Source organism: Hoplias malabaricus, chromosome 1 (assembly GCF_029633855.1).
Source record: "Hoplias malabaricus isolate fHopMal1 chromosome 1, fHopMal1.hap1, whole genome shotgun sequence".
Lineage (NCBI taxonomy): Eukaryota > Metazoa > Chordata > Actinopteri > Characiformes > Erythrinidae > Hoplias > Hoplias malabaricus.
This window is the reverse complement of record NC_089800.1, coordinates 45,050,773-45,075,606: the sequence shown is the minus strand read 5'-3', so window position 1 is coordinate 45,075,606 and position 24,834 is coordinate 45,050,773. Positions and strand designations below refer to the sequence as shown.

At 39.2% G+C, this 24,834-nt stretch overlaps 1 protein-coding gene across 2 annotated transcripts; it reads left to right on the top strand.

Annotated features, from left to right (window-relative positions):
- The first annotated feature begins 1,768 nt into the window (after positions 1-1,768).
- vps53 (VPS53 subunit of GARP complex) lies at positions 1,769-24,834 on the top strand. Of its 2 annotated transcripts, XM_066664033.1 has the most exons (22): positions 1,769-1,926; positions 2,462-2,542; positions 3,139-3,188; positions 3,308-3,374; positions 8,237-8,323; positions 8,657-8,772; positions 9,584-9,703; positions 14,863-14,941; positions 15,104-15,247; positions 15,352-15,494; positions 16,205-16,346; positions 16,502-16,594; positions 17,149-17,243; positions 17,990-18,232; positions 18,612-18,759; positions 18,949-19,031; positions 19,175-19,253; positions 19,374-19,522; positions 19,634-19,703; positions 19,781-19,918; positions 22,560-22,664; positions 23,102-24,834. In XM_066664033.1, exons 1-22 carry the CDS (start codon positions 1,840-1,842, stop codon positions 23,273-23,275), a joined length of 2,493 nt encoding a protein of 830 aa, XP_066520130.1. In that variant the 5' UTR covers positions 1,769-1,839; the 3' UTR covers positions 23,276-24,834. The 2 variants fall into 2 exon arrangements, with proteins under 2 accessions (XP_066520130.1, XP_066520137.1); XM_066664040.1 differs by lacking the exons at positions 1,769-1,926; positions 2,462-2,542; positions 3,139-3,188 and having other exon boundaries at positions 3,356-3,424.

Here is a 24,834-nt window from a genome sequence, read left to right as displayed (position 1 = left end):
CAAAGGTTTCTGAAATTGCTGCCATGCTAACATTTTTGATGCTAGCATGTTAACCAACGGAATAACAGCAGTTAAAGTATCTGACGTCAGGCCCTGTCACATCCCTTGACCCTTGACACAGGGCTTGACATATGAATAGAATTTTCCCTCTTTGTTATCTTTATTGCTTTTAACATGTATTCCATAATATATATCATCCATCCATCCATCCATTATCTGTAACCGCTTATCCAATTTAGGGTCGCGGGGGGTCCAGAGCCTACCTGGAATCATCGGGCGCAAGGCGGGAATACACCCTGGAGGGGACGCCAGTCCTTCACAGGGCTAATATATATCATTTGATTGAATAATCATTACACTGTATGTACACTGAACTGATGTTCTTATGCTTATCTACATTTTTTAATGTATTCTATTCAGCACCTTTTTAATGGTAGCATGCTTTATATTCATGATATTTTGACATATAGCAATATAAATGTAATTTGTATTGTTAGCATTGAGTCCTAATGATTATTTACACTAACCGCAGTTAAACTAAACCTCCAGTTAGTGCAGCTTAGAGCAAAGACAATCATCAGAGAGAAAGGGTGGGAGCTAGTAAAGGAAGAAATTATTAATGAGTTGAATGAGTGAGTAAAGTATACAATTAAATGTTAATGAGTGAATTGAATTAAAAATATTTTGGGACTTTCAGTCATCAGTCATATTATAATGAGTTAAGACCTTGTGTATCTGAATTTATCATATTAGTCTAATATTACATTAACATTAAAATCAAATTAATAAAATAGGACTGCTTAATTTAAGGTAAAATAAAACAACTTTTCCTGCATCAACAAATTACATTAAGTCAGTTTTGCTACAACACCATCAGTGTTGTCTCAGCACTTTTCAGTCCGGTCACACAGGACATTATGATATAAAAATTGACCATTTGAGAAACATTCATTAATTCATTATCTGTAAGTGCTTATCCAGTTCAGGGTCGCGGTGGTTCCAGAGCCTACCTGGAATCATTGGGTGCAAGGCAGGAATACACCCTGGAGGGGGCGCCAGTCCTTCACAGGGCAACACACACTCACACACACACATTCACACCTATGGACACTTTTGAGTCACCAATCCACCTACCAATGTGTGTTTTTGGACTGTGGGAGGAAACTGGAGCACCCAGAGGAAACCCACGTGGACACGGCGAGAACACACCAAACTCCTCACAGACAGTCACCCGGAGTGGGACTCAAACCCACAACCTCCAGGTCCCTGGAGCTGTGTGACTGAGACACTACCTGCTGCACCACGGTGCCGCCTCATTTGAGAAGCAATTAATAGGAATCTTTTTAACTGTGTAAATGAAAGTGAGGTTGCATATGTACCATTACCTCATAAACTTTAAATTTAAATATAGCTTCTTTTTTTTTAATTACATGAGTGCTTGGTGGTTACTCAAACACTTGACCAATGATTTTCACATTTACACATTATATACACATTAAAAAAATGTGTATATAATGTAAGAGTGAAATATTGCTAAAATGTATTTTATTCAAGCAATAATATATGTATTTCTTTTAGCATAACATGTCCTCCATATGACTCAATGCACAGATTCAGGAATAAGATCCTTCACCACCCCAAATTCAACCATACGTTTCTGGTTGAATGTCCAAATGATTGTATATTTCTGTGGTTGTAGTTGTCCTCTGAGCTGAAGAGCTGTGTGCAGAGCTCCAGGGCGATGGATGGCAGTAATGTCTGTATATAACCGTAGTTGTAGTTGTTCTCTGAGATGAAGGAGCTGTGTGTCTCCATAGCTCACTGTCACCGGCTGATATAATGATGGAGGAGGATGAATTAGAGCTTGTGGAGGATTTGGACGCGATTTTACACCTTTCCCCTGAAGTCCAAGAGGCCATTGAGCAGGTATCTGGTATTTAACGTGGCAAGCAACTGGTTTCCAAGGTTTGCGGTGTGTTAGTGTTTGTTGACGTTCCGCATTAGCACCTCTGTGGCTAAAATTAGCTTCCGTCGGTTGTCTATGAAATTGTTTAATAGTCATATGATTGTTGCACTCTTTAATAAAGTATAGAGAGCACAGATATAATAAATACGCATTCGCGCCATTAAGCAACAGAAGACAGGCTGTTATGTCCTTTGTTGGCCGAAATTTGTTGGTTTAGTGGCTAACCTAGGAACTTGTTTCTGACTCCATCTGTTATGATAATATATCTGGTGTTAATCTGGTTTAAGTCTCATACCACCGGCTGATATTTTATTTAGAATCTGCTAAATAAACCGAATTAAATGCTAGCCGAAGGAGACTTGGGGAAAAAACACCAATATATATGAATATGCCAAAATTATTATCGTTAATGTTTAAACACACTGGATATTCATCAACAGTATCTTGTTTAGTGAATACGTAGCATTTTATTTTTTCTCCTTATGTCTTCATTAGGTTTTCCCCAGTCAAGATCCCCTCGATCGACCCGACTTCAATGCAGTTGAATATATCAACACACTGTTTCCTACTGAACAGGTAACTCTAGTTTAAGTAATGGATTATCTTCAGCCGTAGTCAAAATGACCTTAAAAGCTGAAGTAAAATGTATCGAATTTCCTTATATTCTTAGTGTAACAAACGTGTAATATGTGGTTATATGGTGTAAAGGTCTAACAATGGTTATAGTGATACAGTGTCACAATACAAGCAGGTAATATTATGTATACACACACACACACACACACACACATATATATATATAGATTAAATTAATTATGTAATGAAAGTAAGGATTTTCAAAGGTAGTATTGACTACCAGAAAAGTGTTTTATAAAAGCTAATTTACATTTTAAATTATCATACCATAAAATATCAAAAGTGAAGGAACATTTGAAAAATAAATTTAATAACGAAATATTTGGCTGATGAAGTTGTGATAAGTCTTGATCTATTTAAGCTTAAAAAAAAAACAAAATGGCACGCCATTTCCTGTTTTTTTTTTTTTTTTTTTTGTGACATTTTTGTAACCTCTTATTTCACCGCTAGGTAGTGCTGTCCCCCTTTAGTTGTACATTTATCTACTTTGTTTTGCAACAGTTAAAAATACTAACTATAACTTTGTATTTTAATAGTCATTGGCAAACATAGACGAAGTGGTGAATAAGATTCGTTTGAAAATCAGGTGAGCTTTTAATCTGGTATATCTAGAAATGTAAAAACGTTTTGACATACCATACATACAGACCATACTTATTATCACAGTAGGATTTAAACTCTTTTTTTTGTATTTTATTTATGTAGAAGGCTGGATGATAACATCAGGACGGTGGTGAGGGGGCAAACTAACGTGGGACAAGATGGAAGGCAGGTAATGGCCCACCTTTCCATTATCATGCAAGACAGATGTCAGTGAGGCAGGTATGTTGGGTTCCTTAATTGTCAACTTTAACAGGAAATGGGCATTTGTGTGATATGTAGGTGGAAAGGGATTTTTTAAAACAGGGCTACAAAAACAGAAAACAAATTTGAAGGATACGCAGTTTGTTCATATGTTTGTAGATTTCTTCAGCAGTCAAATGCAGGAGACATGAATGTTTGGTTAATGAATCTGAATGAATCTTCCAATGTGAGGATACAAGTGCATTAGTTAGAACATGTATTTATAATGTAAAGTTAGTTCTGGATCAAAAAAACGCTCTTGCTCATTTCAGAAGTACTGAATTATGCTTCATCAGTGCTGAGGAAGATGGTGTGGTGTGTGTTTTATTTTATTTTATTAGTATTCTTTTTTTTTTGCTTTACTCTTATAAGCACACTAAAGATACTTATGTCGGGATCCTCTCACAGAACAGTGAACTTAAACTGAGCTGGTCTGGCTATTAATATTTATGGTAAATATTGTATCTGAATGTAAACAGTATATTTTCTAAGATATGAACTTAGTGTTTTTCTTGTTGAAATGTACATTCAGTGTTTTCATTTGAGAGAATTTATAAAAAGAAAGGCTGAAAGAATGTTTGCATCGTCTGAAATATGGGAAAAGTAGAAGATGAAATGAAGTAGCAGAGTGCTGTTAGAGTTGTGCGTTAGGGCTACAGTGTTTGAATGGTGAAAGTGCTGATTTCTTTATTTATTTATTTTTATTTTTTTATGCTGTGGTGATGGATGTGGCACCAGGCCCTGCAGTGCTGCCCCCTTCTGCCTCTTCAGACTTATATCTCTCACAGCCTCTCTACGTAACCTGTTAGGTCATGCTAATCATTAATAAACTCTTAGTCTCAGTCACTGTACACCATCTTGTCAATTATATATGTGTTTTTCATCTTGTCTCTTGTGTTCATCAATTTTGCTGTTGTGGAATAGGGTAAGATTAGTCATAGCAGTCACGTTCCCAGACTGTCTCCCTGACACTCTGGAAGAGAAGACACATTCCCGTGGATTTCCCTGTTCTCCGCTATGGTTCCATTCCACATTGTGGTTTGGTGTCCTGCTGATTCTTGGAGCTGGTGGAAAACCTTGATTCAACACAGATCTGTGCTCAATCAAGGCAGCAGGCAGAGGTGAAATGTGACACCTGATTGTGAGGTATGAGTAGGGCTTGCGAGGTTTTAGAAGGGTCTGGTGGTCTTTTCTTAACCGATTTATTCCAGGATGTGGAAAGCACTTGAAGCTGGGCTCATTCTCTGGGTCAAGGCTTGAAGTTTCATGGCCTGTAGCCGTTTTAGATGTTTCCACTAAGCAAAGGAAAATCCTGCAGATGGAAATTCTATGAGGTGTGGGTTACAGATGTCGAGGCTGGGGGCAGATGGTGGAGAGAGTATGGACTGGCTTGTCCCTTTGTTTAGTCTGTGTTGTATTTATCAGTAGGGTGGAGACATCTGCTTCTGGAGAAGGTCTCAGGGGCAAGCGTGATGATAATTCTCATGTGGAGGTGGTCGGGAATGTGTGTTTTAAACTGTTCTGAGGCTCCCTCATGTCTTTTTAAAGGGCAGAGTTAGCATTCTGCATTAGGGAAATGACTTGTCCAGTTAGGTTTAGAGTGAGTCAGTTAGTGTGCTTTGATGTTGGGTTAGAACTCAAGGCCAGATAAGCAGTGTCTCCTGCGATGTACATTGGTCATGCCACAGATGTTCACCCTGTTCAAATGCCCTGTGGACAAAAACCTGCATGGCAAAGAAGAAACAGCTATTACTGTGTGCCTGTTGAGTAGATTCTGTCTTTGTCTGGAATGGACCACTGTGCAACCCAGGAAAAGTCGGTCCTTTGCCCAGCTGGATGCCATGTTTTGGAGAAACCCCATTTATCTGTTGAATTTAAAACGGTTCATAATCAGCCATTATTGTTTTCCAGATAACCCTTTTTGATCAATTTTTTTTGAAGACAAATGTAAAACATCTTAAACAAGTTATAATTTAATTCAGTATTTCCACAATGGTTAAACTTGTTTATGCTGAGAGATATACAGTAACTAAATGCAATATTTGCCAGGCATACAAGTCATTACACAGTTGAAAATGAGTTTAATATAATCTTAGATTTAATATAAATGTTAATGCTAAATGCTACCGTTATAGGAGATAATGCTAGTATAATTATAAACGTGCTACTGGGATGCTGAGAGTAAAATAAGCACGATTTTTACATTTTCATTCATTCATTGTAACCGCCTATTCAGTTCAGGGTTGCGGAGGGATTCAGCTGTAAACTCTACTTTCTAACTTGGCAAGTTGGAAAGACTATGGGCATATTACTCCTCAGGAAAAAAGAATAATCAGCATATCTGAACAGTCTGTATAATGAAATACTAAAAGGTATAGTAATTTTACAATTTTTTTTTTTTGGTGTTTGAAAAATTGCTAAGTAAAACACATATGAATTGGCATGGAAAATGTCTACTTCAGGGAAAATGTTATATTCCATAAGATGCAGCCCCATTCATAAAGGCTTTTTGGAATATTCACCAATGTGGAAAATTGTTTTTTAATATACTGAAACTTAGAGCAACATTGAATAAAGTAAAACATCAACAAACGACCAAAACACTTGGTGCCAAATATCATTGTGCTGGGTCACTGTCATTGGTTTCCCTTTGTCTAGCCCAGCCATTTCTGTAATGTATATTATTTTCTTTGATGCAGCTATAAATTCCATATAAAAAAGCCTGCCATATTGTGTTCCCAGATGGGGCAGGGGGGTGGGTGTTAAGATGAGAGTTTTATGGCTGTCAGGGAGCCAGTTGGGATCAGGATGTCTCATGTAGTTTTTGGCATCTGGAGCTGCTTATTAGGAATGCTTAGAAGGAACCTCCCCAAGAATGTAGCATAAATATTTAATCTACACACAGGAAGGAAAGTTTACTGCTGATGTGGTCTTCTATCTCTCTTTGCATATAGGTCTGTGCCTTTCTTCCTGGTATTCTAATGGACATGGGTCACATGCTTGCATATGTTTTTCTACAAGCAAAGGTCAAAATTGGACCCGGCAAAGTAATTTAAAACTATATCTAAAGTTTCAAGCTGCTGCTATTTAAAAAGTCAATGGAGGTTTCTGGCATTATTAACTGTGCAAAGTTTGAAAGTATTTCAAAGGATCTTAAAACAATCATCTTCCATTTAGGGTGTCTGGCTGTTTTATGTTAAGCTGGCCAATAGATACAGTCCTAAATTATTGGTTGCTTATAGAGTGCTTCGGACTTTCTCCTATAAGTTTGGACAAGACTTTATTTGCAGAAGTTCCTACTTTTTTCCCTTAGGAAAACAATGTGCCATACAATTAATGTGTTGTTTTAGCTGAAGACAATGTTAATCCAGACTGCCAGCTCATTTCATGCCATTTCCTTCACTGTTGTCCTGCTATACATGTCCAGTTACAACTGTCTGAGTGGAGATATCTCCACACTGCAAATGGAGTCCACATGTGTGGCAGCCATACACCTCCTTGCCAAAATCGAAGTGGGCCTCTCCCTCCCCTTTAGAGAAGGAAGGGAGAGATAAGGCAGGAGTGAGTCCTGCAGAATTCAGCCTCTTACTGTAACACCAGAAACCAACCGTTTGGAATGCCTAACCATTCCTCATCCCACTATCTGCATATCTGAATTACTAAACCTTTCCCAGACATTTTTCATTATTTTTCTCTCTCTCTCTCTCTCTCTCTCTCTCTCTCTTTCTTTCTTTTTCTTTTTCAGGGATTTGAGGCTTATTACACAAGTTAATTTGAGGCTTTTTAAACTACAGAGATGCAAGTTCAGTGTGTGGAGTCTGTGAAGGACCTTGAACTTGTTTTACCCCCTATTATTTGAAAATGTTATGTCAGTTTTCTGTATGCATATGACGGAGCAAGAGAGCGTCCTCCTGTGTTTTGAGGAGGCTTGTAAAAGTGGTAAATTCCACAGGGCAGCTGGTGCCGGCTGTTAGCATTCCATCTGCCTCTGAAAGAGAGAGCAACCTAAGCTTCATACATTTAGTCAACTCAGTCCAGGGCCCTGCAAATACATTGGCAGCAGCCTCCACCATAGCTTACTGTCCACCGCCACAGCTGCTCAAACGCTACTTGGTAAAATAGCATTATCAAACGGCAGCAAGGCTTTTTGCCGATTCTTGCATGGCAGTGTGAAGATTACCACAGCCCAGGCAACCTGCTTTTGGGGCAAGTACACCTTAGTGCCCGCATAGGCACCATGACAATGTGCTAGGGTCAGGTGGGGGAACATGTGGCAGGCCTGGGATGCCTCAGTGCAGCTGCTGCACACTTACCCTGCTGGAATGTGAGGGCAAACTCTGGGTGAGGGTTTTTCATCAAGCAGTCCCATTTGGTTCTCATTTCTCTGCCTGAATGAAGGAGAGTGAGAGAGAAGCTCACTAAAAATAATACATTGGGAGGAGGAGGAGGAGGATAACAGGCCAGAAACAATATCATCATGGTCTTTTTGCTCCAGCCCTTTGACTCATCCTGTATCTTCATATTCACTAGAAATTGCAACTGCTGAAGTTACGTGCTGCTTTGATGTGGTTTAATATTTAGTTTACGGTTGGCAGTAGAAACAGTTAGCTTGCAAAAAGAATATTGTGACTATTCACATATAAAGGAACCATATTCTTCCATAACCAAGCGTCCTATAAACCTTTGAGACGGTTGTTAGCATAGCTGGATGACAGCAGTTGTATAGAAATATGGAAAATCTGTAAGAGTGATCATGGTTGCAGTATCCCTGAACTTTTGCCGCTATTCCAGGCTCTGGAGGAGGCACAGAAAGCCATTCAACAACTGTTTGGCAAAATCAAAGACATCAAGGACAAAGCGGAGAAATCGGAACAAATGGTGAGTAAAAATAAGCCTTGCAGACAGGAACCTGGTCATTTAAGGCCTGAAAGTCCACCCAGTGTAAATAGGCTTTTCACCTCCCCCTAACTCACTCCTTAATGCTGGCTAACTATGCAGGAGGAAATTGTGACATCCTGCGGTTTTTGTACACTGCAGACCTTTAAGCCTTTTGGTAATGTACTATCCATCTGCATGTTACCAGTGCCGAGCAGGTCAGGGGAAGGGCAGGCTCTGGCTAGTTGGAGTAGTGGGACAAGAGAACAATGGGGAGCTTCTCAGCTCTGGATATGCTGGAGCAATCAGCTCTGAGATGTTTGTTCCTCTCCTCAGGTAAAAGAGATCACACGGGACATCAAGCAGTTGGACCATGCCAAACGTCACCTGACCACCTCCATCACTACACTAAATCACCTGCACATGTTAGCTGGCGGTGTGGACTCTCTGGAGTAAGTGGACTCACCCATAGCTAGCCCACGCGCAAAAGATAAAACAATAAAGCAATAGCTCAATGACAACATCAGACTTCCTCTTTTTCCCTTTTTCTAGTTTAGCTAAGCAGCCAAGACGCATTTCTTATTCAGAGTCCAGTTTTTTTAATATTGCATGCTGTTGTGAAGTAAATGAAACAAGATAGTCTAATATGTGCCAAATTAATTTCTGAAGTGTTGCAGATTTGTTTTAGACTTTCTTAATTAACTGGCAAAATGTTAATAGCCAGGCTGAAGCCAAACTTCTTGCCCACTGTATATTGTTATAGAAGCTTTGATTGTAGCCTCTCATTCAAATCCACTTGTATATGGTTGAGGAAGCAGGGTGTATTGAATTAAAATTTTAATGCAATGAAGATCACCCTAGAGGCTTATTGACAGGTACAGGTAATTGGCTGCACATGGTGCTGAGATTGGGAGGGCCGGGTTACAATTTCAGAAGATGTGTTGCAAGGCTGCTAAACATAATGGAAAAAAAACAGTGCCAGGCCCCATAGTTTAAAATTCAGGCCTGCGCTAAGTGTTTCTGCTGTTTGTATGTCTTTAGTAAACATACCAAAGTAAATTGCTAATGCTAAACGCAGTAATAGTTGTACTGAAGAACGAGTTTTTATCTGTACTTTGGGTCAAATTTGATGCTTGAACTTTCACTTAAACTGGTTCAGTTAAAAAGGTTTAATTGCAAAGATTTAAATCATTGTAATTAGTTGAATACATTAGACACAGAATGCATTTGATTGAATTGTTAATAGATTAATCTCTCTTTCAGAGCCATGACACGCAAGAGGCAGTATGGGGAGGTGGCCAATTTGCTCCAGGGTGTGGTCAATGTGCTGGAACATTTCCAGAAGTATATGGGCATCCCCCAGATACGCCAACTTTCTGAGAGGTAAACACACACCCATATTCCCTTATATTCTCATATTCTGTCTATAGCTTTAAAAGCTTTGTTCGGCACACGCTCACACACCAATACATACAAAATCTGACTTGAATCAAAAGTGTACAGACAGTTCATTGCATTGCTGCATGTGAAGTGATTCGTGGCCTAGTTGTATATGCAGACTCTCTGCCTGTTCTCTGAATGAACTGAGTGCAGACCATGTTTATATGACTAATTCTCTGCTGTAATTCTCTAAATTGAATGGTGCTGAGGATATGAGGTTCCTGTTTATGTTTACCACAGATGCGACACAGGAAGGAAATTGGCTCTAAAGGCCTTTTCTATATTCAACTATGTTCTTTGTTCATGTGTGCCCAGTTTTGTGGCCCCTGCCTTTGCAGCAACACAGAGTGGTCTCTTTGTGAAGGCTGAGAGAGTTCCTAAATTTCATTCCATGCACTCTTTTTTTTCACTGCTTGTTTATGTTGGATTCTCTGATAAAGCTGTTGGTTCATAAGTAAAGGGCGAGGAAGGGTGTGTTTGATGTGGAAATCTATTCCCCAGACTGTTCCAGTGCCTTAATGTTTATCTGGAAAGGCCTGTGGCTTCGCTTGACTTTCTTTGTTAGCCTTTCCGCTCCTTGACAGTTTTAGACTAAGCTGAATTTGACATCAACTATATTGACAGCTGTTTATTTTATTTATATATATATATATATATATATATATATATAATGTATGGTTGTGTATGTGCTTGTACAAATAAAGTTCATAAAGCACCTTAATCAAACCTTTTCTCAAATGCACCTTGCATCAAATCAACATTTTCTGACCTTATACTCTATACTCTTCTTCATGTCTTTCTTGTGTGAGGGGAAAAAAAAGGATTTTGTGGGTGGAGTTGGTCTTGGAGACAATGGAATTTATAGTTTAAAGATATTAGCTCCTTTTGTTGCTTACATAGGATGTTTTTAGAGCACAATAAGGGCTTCCTTGCTTTGAACTTCACATGCCAAGGTTGAATTGTGGAGAGACGCGTTTAAATGCTTTGTTGATCATATCTGATTGGATCGTTACAGTGCACAATTTTAGACCACACCAAAAACGGGAGAAGCAAAATATTTTCATTTTGAGGCGTGACCCACCCACCCTAAATAGAAATGTCTGGATGGTTGGAAGATGCGTCAAAGATGTTTGATCAGGGACAGCAGCTGAGAGCACAGTCACATTTCAGACATCGTTGGGTCTTTAGAGTAGTGGAGAAAGACACAAATAAGTAGATATATGCCCGGTTATAGTCTTGTGTGCATCTGGCCAGAACATGTGGGCTCTTCTTGTTTATCCTGGAAGGCACTTGTTGTTCCAGTGATGGGATCTGGTTATGTGAAGCACCAACAGTGAATTTAGAAATGAAATTGAAATCCCATATCCACTGTGCTGTGATGCTCTCAAATCTCTTTAATCTCATACTAAACTTACCATGAACCTTCCCACTGCTGTGAGTGCTGAAACCTGAAAAAGACCACAAAGAGAGTAGAGACAAAATATAGCCCCCATCTGTTTTCTGTGTTTTTGCACATTATTCATATTTGTTTGTTTTATTGTGGGTTGTAGTGGTACACTGGGGGAGTCTGAGAGGGAAAATACATCATATAGTCATTTGCTTGATGTTGCAAGTAAATAAATATGGATTAGTGGTACAGGGAAATTTTGTTCAACAAATATTATTTATTATCTCTGCAGTAAGATTTATATCAAGCATTTTGGCATTGTTTAAACAGTTTTTAGTGATTATCTCTACACTGTATAATATGACTGTGTTTTAGTGCCATGGCGTTGGGGGGGGCATTTGCATGATTAACTCTGAATAATTATGAAAATAAAGAAAAATAAACATGAGAATTGAATTGGAAAAATCTGGTAAGTCAGAATAATTCTCAGTATAAAGTCAGAATATTTTGATGCATGTATAATGAGGCAAACACAACCCTTTGCAGTGTAATTACAGAGAAAATGCATTGTATTGTTGAAGTAAAAAAAAAGATTTCAGGAATAAATACTCAGGACCAGTTTGTTATTAGTATTTGAACACAGAATCAGTTGTGCAAGAACTTGTTTATTCAGAAGAGGGCACAGGGATACAATTAGAATGATTATGAAAATGATAGATCCAGAGGGAGTGGAGCTCCTGCGTGCCCATGAGGCCCCTTTGAGTTATGGCTCAGGGACTCGTGCAATAAACTAAAGCTTTATACGTCGCAAATAATTCTTTTCACTTTCTTGACTGCTTCTTTTACAATACACACTATGATGCACAGACTGGATTCGGTCTGTCTAAATATACAAAGCAGATTCCAAAAAAGTTGTGAATAAAAACTGAACGCAATGATGTGGAGATGGTAAATGTCAATATTTTATTTCGTAATAGAACATAGATGACAGATCAAAAGTTTAATCTGAGTAAATGTAACATTTTAAAGGAAAAATATGTTCATTTAAAATTTCAGTGTCAACAAATCCCCAAAAAGTTAGGATAGCAATAAGTGGCTGGAAAAAGGAAATTGAGCATATAACGAACAGCTGGAAGACCAATTATCACTAATTAGGTCAATTGACAACATGATTGGGTATAAAAAGAGCTTCTCAGAGTGTCAGTGTCTCTCTGAAGCCAAGATGGTAAGAGTATCTCCAATTCCACCATTGTTGCGCAGAAAGATAGTGCAGCGATACCAGAATGGTGTTACCCAGCATAAAATAGCGAAGACTTTTAAGTTATCATCATCAACTGTGCATAACATCATCGAAAGATTCAGAGAATCTGGAACAATTGCTATGCGTGAGGGTCAAGGCCGTAAAACTCTACTGGATGCTCGTGATCTCCGAGCCCTTAAACGTCACTGCACCTCAAACAGGAATGCCACTGTCAAGGAAATAACAGAATGGGCTCAGGAATACTTCCAGAAAGCATTGTCAGTGAACACAATCCACCGTGCCGTCCACGGTGCCAGCTGAAACTCTACAGTGCAAAGATGAAGCCATTTCTAAGCAAGCACCACAAGCGCAGACATTTGCACTGGGCCAGGGGTCTTTTAAAATGGAGTGTGGCAAAAAGGAAGACTGTTCTGTGGTCAGATGAGTCACGATTTGAAGTTCTTTATGGAACACTGGGACGCCATGTCATCCGGACCAGAGAGGACAAGGATAACCCAAGTTGTTATCAACGCTCCGTTCAGAAGCCTGCATCACTGATGGTATGGGGTTGCATGAGTGCTTGTGGCATGGGCAGCTTGCATGTCTGGAAAAGCACCATTAATGCAGAGAACTATGTTCAGGTTCTAGAACAACATATGCTCCCATCTAGACATCATCTCTTTCAGGGAAGACTCTGCATTTTTCAACAAGATAATGCCAGACCACATTCTGCAGCAATCACAACATCATGGCTACGTAGGAGAAGGATCCGGTTACTGAAATGGCAGCCTGCAGTCCAGATCTTTCACCTATAGAGAACATTTGGCGCATCATAAAGAAGAAGGTGTGACAAAGAAGGCCCAAGAAGATTGAACAGTTAGATGCCTGTATTAGACATGAATGGGAGAGCATTCCTATTTCTAAACTCTGTCCCCGGACGTCTGTTGAGTGTTGTATGAAGAAGGGGGGATGCCACACAGTGGTAAAAAATGGCCTTGTCCCAACTCTTTTGGCATTTGTTGACGCCATGAAATTTTGAAACAACATATTTTTCCCTTAAAATGATACATTCTCTCAGTTTAAACTTTTGATCTGTGATTTGTGTTCTATTCTGAATATAATATTAGATGTTGGCACCTCCACATCATTGCATTCAGTTTTTATTCACAATTTGTTTAGTGTCCCAACTTTTTTGGAGTACGGTTTGTAATAATAGATAATAATCCAAACAGTGTTTCTCTAAATATTCTGACTTGTTCTGACATTTTTCTCTGAATTATTCAGACTTTTTTTCTGACTTTAATCTCAAAATCATTTCAACTTTATTCTCAGAATTCTGAATTTATTCTCAGATTTTTCTTCTTCAATGCATTGTCCCTAAAACTCCACGACTAAATTAGTTAATGTCTGTCTACTAGTTGTTCAGTCCTGTCACTTTGTCTGCTTTTTTGCATTTGTCTCACCCTGTAAGCTCAATTTCACACAAACACACACACACTCCTACATGCACATCTGCATTCACCATCTAAATCCTTTTATATCCTAAAATCCTAAAATCTTTTTATATACCGTATCATTAAAAAACATAGTAGTAGCATACAATAGTATAAATTAGCATTATTTTGCAAAAAAGAGGTATAATGGCAGATAGGTTATTGAAATAAATTGCCTTATAATCTTCAGTATAAAATACATTTGGATTTAATTTTAGGCCATGTGATACCCTTTATCATCACATAAGAGAAAATACCTGCATGTATCCAAGCCTTGAGTTCTTTACCCAGTTATAAGGTCCAGTAAATTAACTGTAGAGAATTGGGTTGTAATAAAGCATTCTGGTGAAAGCAAAAATTTCATGATATGCATCGTAGCGGCATACACTATCACAGTTTTATTATTCCATTTAATGCAGTTGGGTTGTTTCAACCACACTCCCCACCTCGCAAGCATTGCAGCATTGCAAGCATTTCATACTGCAGTGGAAAATGTTTCAATGATATGGAGTGAATTTTGTGTCAAAATGTTCTACAAAAGTAAGCCTGGCTTTCAAAATCAGTGAACAATGGAGATAAAATAAACATTCTTTTCCATCCCACCCATGGAAATGCCAGCTTCACCCATGCGACATGTCTCGTTGACCTACTGATACCAGAAGAACAGAGAGCTGGTCACTTGACCGCTGTGACTATCTACTCCAAATGCTGTGCTGACTTCACTTACCAAAAGCAACATCGCTCTCGAAGTAGTAAAGGCTCCTGTAGCTTGAACGTGTGCCCTACACCACTGTGTTTTTATACATCTGTGTCAATCTGCTGTTACGCAGGCAAACCACTTGGGGTGAATCCCAAATATCTTCCTCAAACTTACCTAGTACACAATGTAGTGGTGTAATAGAATTAGTTTTATAATGTTAATTGTACACTCAAGCCAAGAAGTTCATTTTTTGAAAATCATTAATCTGCCTCTTCCCCACAGGGTGAAAGCAGCACAGAGTGAGCTAGGCACTCAGATCCTAGCTGACTTTGAGGAGACTTTCCCTTCACAGGGATCAAAGGTACAGTAATACAAAAACAAACAGGACAACTATAAAAGTAATAAATAGTATCTATATTCTTAAGCTTGTGTGTTTAAGCTTGTTAAAGACCTCTATTGATTGTAAGAAAGAGACTACTCCAAAATTCATATCATGTTTTGGTCTTTTTTCTTCTTCAAACAGAGACCAGGAGGCCCCAGTATGGTTCTCAGAGATGCGTGTCTAGTAGCCAATGTCCTGGATCCTCGCATTAAGCAGGAAATAATCAAGAAATTTATTAGGCAGCACCTCTCTGAGTATCTTGTGCTTTTCCAGGAAAACCAAGATGTGAGTATTGCTTTCAAAATGTCTCATTATCAGTTTGACTAGTGAAAATGAAATGGAGCTGTTTTCTGACAATTGTGCCAGAGATGTATATGTCTTGAATGCAGGTGGCATGGCTAGACAAGATTGACCGGCGCTATGCATGGATTAAGCGTCAGCTGGTGGACTATGAAGAGAAGTACGGACGCATGTTTCCTGAGGAATGGTGTATGACCGAACGTATCGCTGTGGAGTTCTGTCATATCACTAGGTAGCCAACCCTTACTTTACTTAATGCTTGTTGCCCTTTCTGTACTTCCAAACTATGTTAGTAATATTGCTCAAAGGACAGTTATGCAATGTTAGTTCAACAGTGAGGAAAGAGTCTTTTTGACTCATCATATGGAGAAGCAAAGTTTCAAAATTTTAGTCAATTAAAGACCATAAGAGTTGTTTATTTTTATTTAGACGGATTTTCACCAGAAGGTAAGTGGGTAAGAAAAAATTGTGATGTGATTCCATTAAAATTGCCCAACACTGAATCAAAGACATCTTCTTGATGAAGGTATATCATTAGTACCTAACACTGAATGACTACATATTTTTCATGCAGAATAATTTAAAAATTCAAAATAATTTTATTTAAAAATTGCCATTTTATATTAGATATTTTTGTGGTGATGCTTGTTCTTTCTCCAAATATCCCAGTCTCACAGAAAACTCATTAATACATATAAAATGTACTTTAAAAAATGAAGTACTGTAATAAGTTTTTGTCATAGCGCCCACCTCTAATTTCGGTTAGCTTTTTGAGGCACAGAACAGGTAAAAAACTGTTCTAAAAATTTTTGAAGGAAAATCTGCTATGGTTAGTTTAACATCATGCATGTGTTGGCCTATAAAATCACTGGCCCAAAGTTTCGCTCCTAGCATGTGAGATCTTGCTGAATACAGTATGTGTATGTGTTTTGTTCTCATCAGGACAGAGCTGGCGAAGCTGATGCGAAACCGAGCCAGGGAGATTGAGGTCAAGCTCCTGCTATTTGCTATTCAAAGGACCACCAATTTCGAAGGGCTTCTGGCTAAGCGTTTCTCAGGCAGCACCTTGAGCGACGGCCCTGGGGTAAGGCCAACATGGACTGTTCCTGGCTCTGCTTCCCAGGTCATAGTGCCATGAGCCTGCATTGAAAGGAACCTTTCTGGAGCGTGAAACTGATGGGAATGAGGTTTTGAGATTGTGAATTCTCTGTGTTTGTGTATGTATTCTTTTGTCTACAGAAGAGACCTGAGACGCCCTTGGAACCCACAAACCCTTTTTTAGAGGATGAGTCAGAAGACATTGTTTCTGAGAAGGATGAAGATCTGGACAGGGTAAGGTTATTAATGCTCATCCTTACTGATTTGTATTCTGTCCTTAGTTTCCCCTATTAGCAGTAGAGTTTAACTCATTCATCCCGAAATAGGGTTTGTGGATAAGAAGAAATGGCAAAGTGGTTACCCTGTAAAAACACTGGTCAACACCTACCTTTTAGTGTTATGTATAAAACAAGAATGTAGTTTGGGATTGACACAAATAAATGACATTTACTTGCCTTTAGAATTTTTTTACTTGTAATCATAAAACTTTAATCGTAATTTATGCTTTATTTATGGTTATTCTATACATTTCATACTTCTCACTACAGAATCCAACACACAAACAAAAGTGACTGTAGCCTTTTATTTTTCTGATAATCAGTGTTGAGAAACACAGCATTGCAGGAATGTATGTATCCACCACATACCTTGGTTTTATAATTTCAAGTTTGCAATGACATGTAGTAATGTTGCAAAGGTGTTTTCACAATGAAATTTCCTTCCACATTTGCACTTAAACTCTGAGATGAAGTTAAGAAACTCTTAAATGACTGTTTTTCCTGTTTTAGCCTAAGAAGCCAAAGACCCCAGAAAATCCATTCCATGGTATTATTTCCAAATGCTTTGAGCCGCATCTCTATGTCTACATCGAATCACAGGACAAGTGAGTGAAATGTGCAAAGTTTTTATACAAGCTCAAACTTTGTCTCAAAGCAGCCACCACAAGAGGCTTTTTCTGTCTTAATGTAAATGGGTGTTAGAACATTAGAAATTAAAACAAGTTTTTCTTCCTTGTAAAAAATATTTGCCTGTGTGTATGATGTGTTTGGTATCCAATCATATGGTTTGTGGGTGTCCCCTTCAGTATTCCCTTACTAGTTGTTCCCCTGTCTCTGTCTCCATCTCTTCCTTTTTATCTCACCACTGGAGCAGAAATGTTTCCCATTAACTGCGTTAACCACAGCCACTGCAGACGGCTTGAAAAGTGCTACAGCAGCAAATCTCTTTCTCTGCTTTGCTTTTTCTCCCTCTCTCTTTCTGCTTTGTTCTCCTTCTTGCAGTCTTTCTTACCCACAAGAGGACTTCCAAATGTGGGGCACCAAAGTGGGGGACTCCACTGGTCTTGTAATGGGCCATTGGCTAAAGCCGACTGACCTTTTCCTGACAATGGCCTCCTTTATTTCCAGTACAGACTGACCTGTCTGGCATGAAAATTCCCACATTCTTCACTTGGGCATTTGGTGTCTTGTTACTGACTTCTAAAGGGGATGACCCTCTGTGATGGCACATACAATGTGTTCCCTGTTCCAAATATTTCTCACACCTCTGTACATTGCCAATCAGATTCTTATTGGTGTTTGAGTCCTGCATGACTATGGCTAACAAATAGTATTTGTGTCAATGTTGCAGGAATCTGGGAGAGCTGATTGACCGCTTTGTAGCAGATTTCCGAGCACAGGGTCCTCCCAAGTCTGTCACAGAAGAAGGGGGTGCTGTGCTGCCCAGTTGTGCTGACCTTTTTGTGTACTATAAGAAATGTATGGTGCAGTGCTCTCAGCTGAGTACAGGCGAACCCATGATAGCGCTTAGCACTATCTTCCAAAAGTACCTTCGCGAATATGCCTGGAAGATCCTGTCTGGAAACCTGCCCAAGTAAGTGAAATGCAGCAGTGCACCCAGACATTCCTCACCCCCCCTTATGGTTTAATTTGAGGGTCTTTTCTCACTTTGTAGCCCCCACCAAGCCTGGCTATTGATGCTTGGCAGTAAAGCTGTTTATGCTGCTTTTACTACCCAGCATTCAAAGCCATTTCTGTGTGGCCCCTTGTGAAATGTTACTTTGTGTTTTGATATAAAAAAGAAATGGACCCAGACGGCCATCTTGGGTGGCTCGTCTTCTATTGTCTTTGACATTTCTAACTAAAGTGTGCCTGTCTTTTGGAGTTGCTGTTGTGGTTTTTCCAGCATTTGGGAATTTTGGAGGACAGTTGGGTTTACGGAGCACTCTGGTCTGTCTCTGTGTGCATTACAGAACAAACAGTAACAGTGGAGGTCTGACCATCAGCAGCCTTTTGAAGGAAAAAGAGGGTTCGGAGGTGGCCAAGTTCACCACTGAAGAGCTCTGTCTTATTTGCAGTATCCTAAGCACAGCAGAATACTGCTTGGCTACTACACAGCAGGTCACTCAACATGCATCCATAATCAGTACAAAAAGTTGTGTGAAAATCAAGTCTTAAATATTTAAATCAACTGCAGTATTTAAGTATTTGTTTGACCTTTTTTAAAGACAATATGCCTCTGAGTACAAACATGATTTAATGGGTGGATAATTTAATTGTATAAGTGCTTTACTGTTTTCTTGTGTACAGCTGGAGGAAAAGCTAAAAGAGAAGGTGGACAAATCACTTATAGAAAGGATAAACTTAACTGGAGAGATGGACACATTTAGCACGTAACTATCAACCTTCTAAATAGATTAGATTATTCAGTATATATTTAATTAATTAGTTTGCATTTGTTTATTCATGCCACATTATAAACAATGCACTTTATAAATATTTATGTCTTTTCTCCACTTTTAACTGCCTGTGGTAGTGTGATCTCTAACAGCATCCAGCTTTTAGTTCAGGATCTGGATGCCTCATGTGACCCAGCCCTCACAGCCATGAGCAAAGTGAGTTAAACATGACTTACAAATAACACATGCTTTATCTGTTTTTATATATTTCTCCAAACTATTTTTCCAGGAATTGAAAGTAATTTCTCACCAAAACATTGTGTTTTGTGCTTTCAGATGCCATGGCAGAGTGTGGAACATGTAGGTGACCAGAGCCCCTATGTCACATCTGTCATTATGCACATCAAACAGAACGTACCTATCATCAGAGACAACCTTGCTGCCACCAGAAAATACTTCACACAGTTCTGCATCAAGTTTACCAAGTTCGTACTGCAGACCTTGCTAAATACCTTCATCTATTTGAAAAAGATTTTTCTTCTACAAAAACGACACTTTGTGTCTAACCTTTCTGCTTCTTGTTTTATTTTTTCCAGCTCCTTCATCCCAAAGTTCATCAATCACCTGTTTAGATGTAAACCCATCAGCATGGTTGGAGCTGAGCAGGTAAGAAGAACTGGTTTCTTTGTAAAATTAAAAAAAAATTCAAATTTTCTTAATTTTCCCTGACATTGTGTGTTTAGCTTCTACTGGACACACATTCTTTAAAGACGGTTCTGCTAGACCTCCCTTCAATCGGCTCTCAGGTGCTTCGCAAAGCTCCAGCGAGCTATACTAAAATTGTGGTCAAAGGAATGACTCGAGCAGAGATGATTCTAAAGGTAGGCTTCTTTAGACTTCCATCCCTCCATTTATTCAAACATGTTTACATCCACCCATGATCATGAGAGTCATCATTTGAAAAGAGAGATAATTTCTCCAAGAATTTCCATTTAACAAGCTTGCCCTGCTGGCTGTTTGACCCATGCAGGAAAGTATTTTATTATGAGAAGCTCATAAAGGCCTTCGTAGCTCTACACCAGTTAAGAACCCCTTACTGAGTTATGCCCCTAAGTTTTTATGAGCTTTCTCCTCATGGCAGGAAGTGCCCATGCTCAGCATGACTCTGCTCAGAGGGGAGTAACTGCTCACACAATTCTTCTCTTTAGTGTCTTAAGTCTTACAGAATTGCACACTCTCACACTCTGAGATGTTGTGTCATATATGATTAGTCCAGGTTTGGTTCTTCCTCTGTTGCAAGGGTGTCCGTTATTGTTCATTAAGCAACTTCTTATATTGATTCTTGCTGTTGAAGACAGACTATTCAACTGGTAAAACTGTTTCCAGTTTGCATTCTGTGCTATAATATAAACAGGTCTGTGAATGCTAACAGCTGTGGAAAAAGCACTTCATTTAGCTTTAGCTATTGCAATCAGCTAATCATGTTATGAATGTGACTGCCCTAAACTAATCCCTGCAGTGCAGTGGTCAACCAGAACCAGAGTTTGAAGATGTACTTGGATGGCAGAGAGCAGTGTTGCTTGGAGGAATGCAAAAGACACCTCCTTGCACTTCTTTTACTTCCTGACCCTTGACTCCAGCCTCAGCCTTGTGATCTCCGGCCACTTGCTAGATTCCTCTGGGCCTTCCTGTTCTTTTTAACTGCCTGGAATTCAGCCTTGATCTCTCTCATGTTGGGACCAGCTCTAATTAACCAAGGTCTTTCTGGAGAAAAGCATTTCCTTGGTAGAAAACGACTTTAAAAACAGTGGTCTGTTAGTGTAAACATCATGTAACCGCTTCGTTTAAAGCAAATATTGGACAATATCAGTGTTCAGAGAGTTTATCTGTTTTTCTTTATTGTTCTTCATTTTAATGGCTTTGATCTAAAGTCTTTGTTCCCACATAGTGCATGTGTTTAACACTACAACGAAACCTTTATTGATCTATCCTGAGTGTGTCCGCAGCCGAACCTGTTGACTCGTTGCCAGAACTATGATGAGCAGGGCCGAAGTCTCGGGCCTTCAGCCACAGTCCGAATACTTTGAATGTGTTTACATGCATTCCCTTTGCTCATGGCTGCTTGTGGGACTGCATAATCCTGGCCTTGAGCTGAATGAATTCATACAGTGGGCTTTTAGATCTGGTTAGCATTTAATGATTGACTTTGCACTGCTCTAGGTGCCTCTCAGGTAATTGCTTCCATCTTTAGCAGCACTTTGCTTTTCAGAGAGAACCTCCGAGAAGCATACCAGTTGTACATTAAGCCTTTGTTTTGTCTCTTTTTATTATTTTTTACCCTGTAGTCACTTCAAAAGCCCAAAAAAATTGCCATGATGGATAGTTGTATTTTGCTTATAGGACCACAGTCACGTCCACAGTATCAGCAAAATATTGTTACTTTTATAACACATTTATTGGTATAAGTTTGAAATGTGACCTCTATTCAGGTGGAGGCTACATTTTGGCTGTTTATGTGATGCTCATTAAATGCTGACATGAAGAATAATCTGGTAAAGATGTCATTACTTGTCTTTAATGGGAATGGGCCTGCTTCAGACCTGAAAGAGAGCTAGAGAGAAAGAGATGGGAAGCTAAAAGAAGTAGAGCAGGCCAAGCATGCAGACTGTGAGACGTGGCTGTTTTCCACAGCTTCTTTTTCTCCCTCCTGTTGTGACCCGTTCTGGAAACTAAATAGGAAGGTAGCCCCTTTGCCTGTCTCTCTGTCTGTCTGTCCGTCTTTCTTATCTGTCTCACTCGCTCTCTTGTTTTCTTGCCTGCTCGTCTCTCTCGTTCTCTCCTTTACAATATGCTAAGTACAACAAGGCCCCCTCAAGACTTTTCATTGGCCTATCTCCAGACAGTCGCTAAGTAAATCACTTTGTTGAAGGGAGGGTTTGTCATTAAAATTCCAGACAATCCACTGAGTAACATGTCGCTTTTCCATCTTTGACTCATGCATATATTGGAGGCTGGTTCCTTGAGCGCAGACAAGAGTCATAACAGGGGTTGGGAAAGAAGAAATGTTGGGGTGCAGTTCCATTATCTCTTTTCCACCTTTTTTCTTTTCATCAGTGACTGTCAGCCATGTGTTCCCCTGCTCTGTTAGAAATGTGAATAGTCACAGTATATCCATTTTTTTTTTCTTCAACACAAAGGGAAAGGGGGGGAAGCCACGGTATGGGCCTGTGCCGCATTTAAACTCTTTAACTACTGATTTGCACAGACTCTCTCATTATAGCAAAAATAATTACTGGTGAGGCTAATTCAGGTTCGTTCAAGCATGGAGTAATTGCTCTGTTAAAATGGGGGGGCCTAAATATAGTCCTTGTGTGTTGTTCTTTGTTTGCAGCTATAGCCATTTGGTGACTGTTTAGTAGTCTCCTGTTTGCTAAAGTAGCCTCATGTGGGAGCATTTAGCCTTCAGGACAGATCTTAGGTCTTTGGTGCAGTCTACTTGACCTAGTTCTCTCTCACCCTCAGGTGGTCATGGCCCCTCATGAGCCACCAGTGGTCTTTGTGGATAACTACATCAAGCTCCTTGCTGATGGCAACCCAGAGACTTTCCAAAAGATTTTAGACATGAAGGTAAGCCTCTGTACAAGACACACTTACCAGATGTACTGTCCTTCCAATAGCTTCCCTGATGTTTATTTAGTCTTGAAAATTGTTGCAGTACCCAATAGTTATTCCCCATTTTAAAAAGTCTTTAGAGTAGCAGTAAGCTTAATCTGGATTTGGCAAGCAGGACCTTTATGTTTTAAAATGACAAGAGACAAATCGCCTGAAAGGAAGTAATTACTGGTAATTCATATGGCCTGTTCTTACAGACCAGCTATAATGTATCTATAGAGCTTCTCAAGAGAGTTCATTTGATCCTGAATTAGTCTTACTCAGGGTCGGAAAAAACGTTCCAGAGGACAGTTCACAAATTCTGCTGTTTTTTTTTTTGTCCAGGTGAGGTCTATATTAGTCTTCAATTATAGTTTCACATTTTATTTCTGTCTCCCTCTTTACATCCTCAGGGACTGAAGCGCAGTGAACAGAGCAGTATGCTGGAGCTCTTCAGACAGAGGTTGCCCACTCCCCCCTCTGGACCAGAGGGGGGACCCTCTCTATCCTTCAGTACACCCACCCCTGAGCAGGAGTCCTCTCGCATCCGCAAATTGGAGAAGCTCATCAAAAAAAGAATTCAGTGACCTTAGTATGCACATTTACATCATCAATGGGACTTGTGCTTGGCTGTCATGTAATATCTCCCCCATAATGCACTCTGAGATCAAAGTGGTATTATAGAAATGTTTGCAAATTTGGAAACATGACCATTTTAATACGAATCATTTGCCTCTTAACAAGAATGTCCTAGATAATGTTTTCTTTCTATGTATTACTATGGACTTCATGATTTTAGAGTTCTTGGGTTCTGATGAAAATTACACAACTGTAACACACTGCTGGCATGAATGAAACATTTACCCTGAAGGTTTTTTTCCTCCCACCTTTTTATAACACTACTCCCCCAGGATTCCTGTAGTGACTGAAAACATGTCCATTTACTTAGCACATTTCTCTGAAATATGTTTGCACTTAAAGCAAAATGTATGGTAGAATGGTCCAGAATGGTAGCCTGCTGCTCCTCTGGCACAGCTTTTTCCTGCTTGGGAGTCTGAACATGAAAATGATTTAAGAGTAGTGTTTTCTGTGTCCTCTCATCATTACAGTAAATGGTTGTTGAAGCTCTAGGACAGTGTTTGTATGAGGGAAGCATTGAGTAAGTGGGAGAAGGCTGTAAAATTTTGTCTACTGCTTCAGTTCTGAGCTCCAGGCGCATGGTACCACAGAGGAACGTGGGATTTCCTGTCTCCAACACAGACACAAACCAGTTGCCTTGTTTTCTGTTGTTTTAGATAAAATCAAATAATTGAGAAATATGGTCTGTGTTTTAAGTGTTTTGAGACATTTACCATTTGTACAAGCTGACTCATGCACTTTCTTCTCAATGTCTTAAATAGCCTTGTTCAAGCCTCTGGGGATGAGATATAGAGACATATCTGACCGTTTTTCATGATTGTCTTAGAGTAAGATGTGGGATTAAAACTATTGCTTGTGGTCCCTTCTGTCTAAATATACCTTTATACAGATTTCATATAAAGTAGATGATGTGAGGCTTTCGCCATAAGATAGATTGCTTATATTGTGTAAATCAGAGTTTTTCAGAAGCCTTCCTGATGTGGTATGGAATCACTGTTAAAGTCTCAAAACATATCCCGTCACTCCCCTGTCCATTCTTGGCCAAAAAAAAAATCTAAAACAGTCCATTTTGTGTACACTTTTTTCCCCCCTGATATTACAGAAACGGATTAATGTATAACTGCTGAATGACCAACACATTTAGCACTGGGCTTTCACGTTGATGATATTAGAGTAACTGTTTCAGCTTGGCCTTCTTTTTGAATGAGGTACATTACAGTGTAGCCAGCCAGTCAATACAGAAGTCATTTTTATACATTAATCTTAAATTAAACCGTTTGTTTTAGTTTCTTATAGGGAGAAATAGGACATGGATACGTACCCCTTAAAGATCTCCTTACATGATTTTAAAGCTGATATCTGTCTGTAGAAATGCAAACTTACGCTGTAACCATTGTTCTTAATGCTGTATAAACTGTGCAGTTTATAAACTTTTATGTCCATAAAAAGCTTAACTTAAAACTTAAGCTTAGGCTTAAAACAAAGGAAGAAAGAGAAAGTACTTAGG

Excerpts from the sequence above, each read along its gene's own strand:
- vps53 (XM_066664033.1), top strand. The coding sequence starts at position 1,840 with ATGATGGAGGAGGATGAATTAGAGCTTGTGGAGGATTTGGACGCGATT. Across the intron at positions 2,543-3,138 it reads CACTGTTTCCTACTGAACAG|TCATTGGCAAACATAGACGA; the intron begins GTAACTCTAGTT and ends GTATTTTAATAG. Across the intron at positions 9,704-14,862 it reads ATACGCCAACTTTCTGAGAG|GGTGAAAGCAGCACAGAGTG; the intron begins GTAAACACACAC and ends TCTTCCCCACAG.